The following is a 9190-nucleotide window of genomic DNA, read 5'->3' as shown; positions in this document are numbered from 1 at the left end:
CACAATGACTATTCCATTGAGAAATGATATCCAGTAGGAGACTGGCACATAAGAAACACTTTTTTCCTGAGAAAGCATAAAGCAATGAATGTTCCATAAAAGCCATCACTCTCTCACTTTTATCAAACCCAAATTACAACTGCCTTTATGTCACACACTGGTATCCTACAGTGCCTCTGTCAATCAACACAGATCAGCCAGCCAAACAGCTGCATTACCATGTACCGGGTATTTTTTCCTCACTGTCTCTGGCCAAAAGCTTTCATGACTTGATTATAATCAAGGTTTCTGATTCATTTTCCAGCTACTTCTTGCTGCTGCAATGACCCTAAATAATGGAAAAACAGTTTTAAAAAGGTAATCAATTTTTGAAAGATAAACGTGGACTTGTGTAGTCTCCTGGGGTATAAAAAAAAACACCTTGATTTATCAAGATCTGTGTATGTGAACATGTGCATCAAATCTGGGTACAATAACACAAAACTACCATCCTTGCTCCATCCTGTTATGTTTAGGACAAAATTAATAACAATGAGCAATATTGCTACGGCTAAAAAACATTTAAACTGTTGATTATTACATGATTTATTGATTATTTGATTTGTTGTTTGGTATGTAAAACGTCATAAAATGGTGGAAAATGTCAATCAGTGTTTCTTAAAGCACAAGATGACCTCAAATGTCTTGTTTTATCCACAACCCAAAGATTATTCAATTACCCGTGATGAAAACCAGTTGGGGATTCATTTATTGTTTTAACACTGCAGCCCTAATGGAAAATCTGATCTGAAATGGGAACTGCATTTGCTGAGAGATCAGCATCTTGAGCAAAGGAATAGAGGGAAAAATATGCGCTGTTTGTTAATGTTTGGGTCCCATACTTTACCAAAGTGTAAAGGTGGCACATTGATTCTGATTTTGTGTCTAAGCAGGCCACCCCATCTATCTGTTAACTTTGGTTGCTGAAGCTTTGATGTGGTCCCAAAAATCCAACAAAAATGTTTTTATTATTGTTATTATTATAATTATTATTATTATTATGCCCTAGGTCAGTTGATTCCCTCTGTGGGGATTTGTAGTCAATAATTCAAATAGCACTTGAAGGCATCTGGTCTAATCTGGTCTAATCTGGGCAGGGACGTCACCAGATGAGGGATGACATCTGTGGAGACCAGCTTTCCTGTTCAAGTGAAATAAACGCAGCGCTGTTATTTTCAGAGACAAAATGTCTATAACAACTTGCCAGAAGGTTACTCTGATATCATGCTCTGTTCTCTGTGTTTCTCTCTTCTTGCCCAGAATACTTTTATCCAGAGGGAAAAAGGAGATGGGGCAGCCTGAGGGTAAGGCGGCTTATCAGATCATCATCCATCCATCCATCTCCATCCTGCGCCGATGTCTTTTTTTGTTGTTGTTGCTATCACTGCTGTTCTTGTTGCCAGCTGTTACTATAGGCCTACAGAGTGCATCCGGCCTTGGGCCCTATCGTTGTGCACACACGTTTATCGTCGTGTTACACAACATATATTAAGCAAAAAGAAAAGCTATTGTAGGATTGTGTGTTATTGTTATTGTTTGATGCTTTATCACCAAAGTACTGACTGATTCCGCTGCTGCATTTGTTGAGTTTGGCAGATCTAAAGATGGATGTGAACATTTGCCTTAAATTTGCACGACGATTTCTATACTTCTGCTTAAACATATACCTGTCTCAATCATAAATAACCACGTTGCTTCTTAAAAATGTTTTCCCATTCCATATGAATGGGTTTTTTTCTTATTAAACCGGTGATAGTTTAACATGAAGTAGTGCACATTTTGGAAGTGTTATCAAAATCACTCAGTCAATATAGGGACCCATTTTATCACACAAACCTGGAGAGATTGGTTACTTGACTGATAAAAGATAGGAGCTTTCACCAAGAACTGTTAAAGTGCTTCATGGAAAGCACCACTGTGGTACTACGTAAATAATAATAACAACAATACTGAGACACATTTCTTGGATTTCTGTATCCACACAATATTTGCAATGAAGGTTAGGTTACTCTGATTGGTAGCCATGCCATGGCCATTTTACAAGCAGGTGACAACTTTTTCTACATCACCTAATGTTGAAAATGCAATTTTGTTCACATCTGGATAAAGATTTGATTATGGACGGAAGAATATGGTTAATCATTTTTATGAGTTTTGATACATTTTATCACTGTCTAGTGGCTAAAAAGACAATCAATTATTAAAAATCCTCAATACTGTTATTCTGGCAAAACAGTAAAGTAAAGATAACAAAACCTTAATAATGACCACAAACTAATGCCAGAGGGCAATAATCAATAACCACAGGTATCATGTGGATCAGCGAACAAATCAAGCTAACAAAGGCTACAAATGTCTTACACATATTAATAATAACATGTTTCTCCTAAATGTCACACAGACACGCAGGTATTTCTTGACTGTGTCCATCACAATCACAGTACTCACCTGGTGATTCTTGACTCCTGCCCGCTGTTCAATCCAAAGTTTTCTTTGGTGTTCAGTTTACAGCTGTTAGCTAACAGTGGCAGCATGCTAACAGTGCGTTTAGCCACCAACAGATGGCGCGTTTTGACTTATAATTCATTATCTAATTTTTTTAATAATTATGTGCGATTGTTTACCGTGTATTTCCCTGCTATAATGACATTTATTCTTTGGTGAAAGGCAATTTAAAACTTGAACGACACACCGTAACTTTTTTTTAGCTGACCAGTTAGCCAAACAAGTATGTAACGCCAGTAAATTTCTTCACTGCAGTAGTAGCCCACCGGCTGAGCGGCTATGTAAGCGCTGTTTGAACTCGATTGTAATTGGTCGAACTTGCTGTCAATCATAATGATATCACATTATTGGGGCACACGGGCACTGAGGGCGGCGAAAATCACTTAAAGAAATGTCATTCTAGCCAATTTAATCGTGAACATGACATCACCAATGAAATGCCTTGATTTATTTTTATTTCATTTTCTATTTTCCCGTTCACTTTTTTATCATAATTCTATTGGACCCTTTTCCTATTTTTTGACCATATTTTATTGTCTCTGTGTTAATGTCTTATTTTATGTGAAATGTCACTCTAAAAAAGATAACTAAATAAAACTGATTGTAATCAATTGCCATAAATTTGAATATTCCAAATTTTAAAAAAGCCAATTGAATCGTTCTCAATATTCAGCCAAAATGCGAGAGGGCCTCCCCAGATTTTTTGATCCAAAACACACAAATATTGCACAACTGAATGGACTGAATAAGAAATCAGTTTAATGTTGTGAAACTTTGCAGTGTTTAAAAATAATAGGGATTTAGTAGAACATTTAGAAAGTATCATTATACCCTTATTCATTTCCTAAGTGATTTCTAAAATGGGAAAAGAAGCCACCAAGAAGGCTGAGGACGAGATCACTGTGAAATATTTAAAATTGAAATTGTTGTCATTTTTGATATTGATTGATTTTGCCTCCTCCAGTTGGGCCTGGTTTCTACCCTCCTGTGACCCATCAGCTGTCTTTACCAGGGGACCCAGAAGGATGGGGTATGGACACTTCCTTCTCCATGACAAACGGTGCTGAAGCCATCAACGTCAAAGTAAAAGGCATCGTACGTGGCAAAAAAAGCAGCCTGATGGCTCAAGTCATACCCATATATGGCTTCGGGATTTTTCTTTACATCTTCTATATCATCTATAAGGTAATTACTGCATGGTATGCAGCCTATATTAATATTCCATACTATAGACACTTCATATAAAGCACCATTTATGACTATAAAGTGTTATCGTGCAGCTTTACACTATATCTGTCATATAAATACAGCATAACGAGGAATATCACAGGATCTGTGTGACAACACTGTGTTTCTACTCCACATGCACTGAAGATTCCTCTAAATTATCGATTAACATTGCTATTCTGTAAAATATTTTTTATGTTCGCAGTTGACTTGTAGGGGGAAGAATACTAAATCAGAAAACTACACTACAGTCGCCAAAGAAAACAAGCAGAGCAAGATACGTAAGTACCTTCAAGTGTAATTCCCCCCAAAAATGTTTTATCAGGCCTGGGATTCCTACTGATATAATAATATAATACTTATACATATCTTTGATATCTGGCTTTTTCTTAACAAATAATCATTAATTAGTGCTATTGAGTGCCACAGTAAAAGAATAGCCAAATTTAAAGGGACTTTGGTGTGTTAATGGCACTTTTGCTATGTTTTCAACAATTCACCTCAAAACATATGCATGAGTCTCAGCAGCATATACATTTACACGTCTGGGTATAATTTGTTGCTATTCACAGATGTTTTCTCTTGTCGTTCATGTAGTAAACGAACATGAACTTGCCAGGCTTCAGGAGAGGCTCCTGCACACAGAAAGGATGATGGAGAGGATTGTCTCTGCAAAGAGTCGAGGTTCTGGGAGGTATAGACTTATTTTTTCTCTTGATATCCTAGTTTCCACTGCCCACAGCACAGGAAAAAAAATGAGTTCACACTGGGATAAATCAGCTTAGACCTGGCATGCAAATGAAGGGGCTGAAAATGAAAGGGAAAATTATTCTGAGGTGGAAAGGCCACTGGCATATTTTACTTGACAGCTACTGCTACTACTCTTCTATAAAAGTCCCTAAGTCACATAATAGCGCAGGTTATGTGAAGGGAAATGATGTGTAAGGAAAGAAAACATGATTTTGTTGCGAGGTTGTTGGATAAGAATCATGTCACTTTTGGGCATACTAATACTAAGTACATACTAAGTAGATAGAAATACTTTATATAGTTGATTTTTATTAGACACAACTAATTCATAAAGAAAACATCTCTAATCAGGGCCTCCACTCACTCAGATCCAAAAATCAGAGTGATTTGCCCTTGCCTTGCCATCTTGCCTGACTCTCATTCCATATCTGTGTTGCTCCCCAGTGGCAGAAGGAGGAAGAGTAAAACTTCAACATCAAAGAAGGAGGAGAAATTACTCCGGCAGCTCAGACAGATCACACAGCTGATGCAAGAGGGCCGGTTGGAGGCAGCCTCCCCAGAGATGGAGGCTGAGCAAGTCCCCTACGGAGCAGACTGGGAAGGTACACGCCAAAATCTGAACCTCAAAACTCCTCGACTGAAACTCGCACTTGTTGCAGATTTTGTCTTCAGATCAATCTAACACATTTCTATTTGTACTGCAATGCAGGCTACCCAGTGGAGACCTACCCAGTGTATGACGACGACGATGATGACGATGAACGACAGAGATTTAACTCTTTTATCCTGGAGGAGCCCCGAGTGCAGCCCACTGCCGAGGCCCTGGCAGAGAGGATGGAGCAAGAGGAGGAAGAGGTCAGGGCAAGGAAACTATCCATAGTGAAAGAGGTGGATGAAGAAGATGAGGAAGAAGAGGAGGATGGGGAGGAAGAGGAGGAGGAAGAGGAGGATAAAGAAGAAGAAGAAGAAGAAGAAGAAGAAGAAGTGGAGGCCGTGGCGGAAGAGATGCAGGAGGAAGAAGAGGAAGAGGATGAAGAAGGGGTAGCAGAGAAAAGGCTCCTGCTCAGTCTTCCTTCGTCCGAGCCTGCCGCGGAGAGAAGGCAGGAGAGACTCGGACTGGAGGTGAGCAACGAGCTGCGGTGTTACATCGGAGGGAAGAAGCAAATAAGCTTTAGTGACCAGAGGGATGTGTTCCACTACCCGAAGGAGGAATATTATGAAGAGGAGGAAGAAGAGAAGGAAGATGAGGTGGAGGAAGAGGAAGAAGACGAGGGCACAGAGGCGGAAGAGGAAGAGGAAGTGGACGACGATGATCCGGTGATGGAGGCAGAGAGCCTGCAGTTCAGCTGTGAGGGTGGTCCCAACCCGGAGGAAGAAGCAGAGCAGGAGAACGAGGAGTTTTTGTTCATGTCAGGGTCCGTGGAGGGTGATGGTGGGATCCAAGCAGACGTGCGGAAAGAAGTGAGCGGGCTGAGGATGAGGACCAGGAGAGAGACATAAAGAACTGTTCCAACCAACCTGAAATTAGCTTCTTGAACATTTGTTAAAACAAGTTCCTCAACAGCGCAATTTTACACACATAAATAATGTGGGCTTAGAGAATAGGTGACAGTACAAAGACAAAGACAAGACTTACACATTTTCACATTCACCCCAAATGTTCCAATTGAATATGTGCGGTGTGCTTACGTTGTGAGGTATAATATAACAGAATAGCATCTTTCTAAATAAATGTCCCTCTGAGTTACAGCGTCTTTGTTATGCTTTCATTACGGTGCACGTCTACAGTTCACAAGTACTTAGGTTAAGCCAGTTTATTGTGATCATTTTATGGCCTAGTATCATAAGAACTCCGAGAATTTTTCCCCAATACCCTGGCAGATACATTTGCCTTGAAATCAGCTAGTCCGTCCAGACCCATAATTTCTCCTATTTCCTGTTGAACCTCTTCCCAATATGTTTGTAATTTAGGACAGTCACAAAATATGTCAGAAAAAATCTCCTACTAAGCCACATTCCGTCTTGTCAGAGAGGCTCAGAATCATAATTGGAAACGACTACTCTCATTCTCAACTTCCAACTAAATTCTTTACGAATTTATGCCAAGATGTTAAAGACTCTTCCCAGTCATTAGATTCCATTATCATATTGTTCTCCAATTCCCATTTTACTTTTTACATCTGATGTATCATCCGTTGAGTTTATTCGAACACTTTCAGATGAGAAGATTTTATTCCAAAAAAGAGTTTTAAAACTCACTGTGTTCTACAAATTATAGCCCCTGAAAGTTTATATGTATATGTTTATGTATAGTCTCTTTTTGTATTTCCATCTTAAATTTCATGTACACAAAAAATTTATTACATTCTGAAAAGATCAGGCTCAAGGAGTATTTCAGTATTTGCAGTTGTGTATTTCAATCAGAGGGCTTTCCACATGTCCCTTTTTCTAGTAAAACACATATGAAACCTTGACTCTAATGACAAACTGTACTTAGTCCACCCAAAACAGGTGTTTTCACTTATCTGGCTATAAAGACCTCTTTATGGGCCATTTAGAGTGTGTTCAAAATATGCTGGATTGACATCTCACATTTCACTTTCTCTCTAGATTCATCTTCTTAATGATGAATTCAGATTGGTGACCTCAATTACTACCCTGCAGCTCCAACCCAACTTCTGCCTGATCAGCAATCCAATCAGTCAGGTGAATCCAAAGCACCTGTGTGGATGTCCAGAGCCTTTAAAAAGATTTAGGGGAATATGACCCTAAAGTGAAAGTGACGGCTCCTTTTGTTGTTTGTTTTTTAAACCAAGAAAGGCTTCACAGTCTCCAAATTGACCAACTCTGTGGACCTCCAGAATTCCACCATCCTAGGTCATCTGTTTTGACAATATTGTTATGACTTTTGAATCAAAAAATGTGTTACAGTTTCTACAGAAGCCATGTGGCCCCAGAGCAGGAACAAAGAGGCTGTCTTCGTTCATACTGAGGGCAGAAGTGGCCCAAATCAGAATTTTTTATTTGCTCATATGCAGTGTGACTTTTTTTTTTTTTTTTTCCTCCAGACAGTTTGAACAGCACAAATCACATGAAACCTTGATCATTCAATTCTGGTTGCAGTGCTGGACACTTTCATGCAATATCTACCTCCATCTAGTGGTGAAATATGGATTTACTCTTGGGTATGCCCCCTGTTGCAGTGACACAGCTTAACAGAATACACAGCAACATCATAAATAACATCCAACAAACATAGCAAATAGACTCCCAGCAAGAATGATCATAGAAATATAAACCCTCCAGGGCGCACACATACAGAGAGAAGCACAGCAGGCGAGAAGGTGATGGAAGAAGGCTTTTGAAAAATTGGTAGCAGAGCAAAGCCCATGTCAGTATATCTAGCAAATGTCAGCGTGTGATTGGAAGGATGTGTTAAAAGACGTCTCAGTTGCCACAGCAGCAGAACTTAAACTTCAGATGTTCTGCCAACATTAAGCCACATGCTACTTTTTTGCATCGCTGCCTCTAGGATGTGATGGATGTGATTAAGTTACACTTTATTAGACAATGGAGGGAAACTGGTCTTGCACTTGATCCATTCTCTCTGTTTAGGAGCAGCAAACTGCCACAACGCAGAGGTCAGGGACTAAATCCAGTAGTCAGGTAAGTGCATTCCATGGTCAAAGGCAAGTGTTTCAATATTACTGGAGAAAAGAAATGTTGCACTTGTTATGACATTATAATGGACAGAACAGTCTTAAACTGTCATTATGTTTAGAAATTGACACGAATAGGATTGTTACAATCAATGCTGAACCAAAAAGCTAAACATTTTACATTTCAGTTTGCTGTGTTTCTCCACAGGGACGTTTGGGGAAAATGGTTCAATATTTGTAACTTAGTAAAACAGTTTGTCAGCACAGGCAGCACAATTGTTCTCATCAGGCCTCAGTTTCCCTGCAGCAAACATGGAACATGTCACTTTGACTAAGAGACCCCTCTCTGTGGACAGTCTGACTTGTCACACTCAGGTGTAACTAAAAACAATAATGGCTGCTATTCATTTAGATACTCCAGCTCCAGTGACTCACTGGCTTGACTTTTTAGCACACCTACATATAAAAGCCACAATAAATACAATAATTTGCAGCTGTGCTTCTTCTGGTAGTCAGATTGGTTTCCCAATAAACATATTTGAAACACAATGTCAGCTGTAAGAAAAGTCTACTTAAATTTTTTTTTTCTGACATTTGATGGAAATTTAAATTGCCATTTTATGTTCCCTGCTTTCCTTCCTTCCTTTCTTTTCAAGATATATTTTTAATACGGGCACTATTCAATTAATTGGTATCGCAAACAACAAATTGTTGTTCCTTGTAACTAGATTTCAGCATTACTAAATGGTATAGAACTTCTGGTATGGTATGGTAAGGTATGAGTTTGATACGTTATAGTAAGAAATGAGTCTGATACAGTATGGTAAGGCATGCGCATGGTACAGTATGGTAAGGTATGAGTATGGAACAGTATGGTAAGGTATGAGTATGGTACAATATGGTAAGGTATAAGTATGGAATGGGACAGTATGGTAAGGTATGAGTATGGTACAGTATGAGTATGGTACACTAGTCTTGGATGTTTTGTCTTTTGAGAGAAACAAACACAC

General features: G+C 39.1%; 1 protein-coding gene across 1 annotated transcript; it reads left to right on the top strand.

The window, feature by feature from the left end:
* The first annotated feature begins 1145 nt into the window (after positions 1–1145).
* ric3a (RIC3 acetylcholine receptor chaperone a) lies at positions 1146–6268 on the top strand. Its single transcript, XM_030415008.1, has 6 exons — positions 1146–1343; positions 3509–3729; positions 3977–4052; positions 4369–4465; positions 4966–5123; positions 5231–6268. The coding sequence occupies exons 1-6, from the start codon at positions 1226–1228 to the stop codon at positions 6019–6021; spliced, it is 1461 nt and encodes a 486-aa protein (XP_030270868.1). The 5' UTR covers positions 1146–1225; the 3' UTR covers positions 6022–6268.
* The last annotated feature ends 2922 nt before the right edge of the window (positions 6269–9190 follow it).

The sequence above is a fragment of the Sparus aurata genome, chromosome 4, assembly GCF_900880675.1.
Source record: "Sparus aurata chromosome 4, fSpaAur1.1, whole genome shotgun sequence".
In the NCBI taxonomy this organism is placed as follows: domain Eukaryota; kingdom Metazoa; phylum Chordata; class Actinopteri; order Spariformes; family Sparidae; genus Sparus; species Sparus aurata.
Note: the sequence above shows the minus strand (reverse complement) of the source record. Positions and strands in the feature narration are given on the sequence as shown.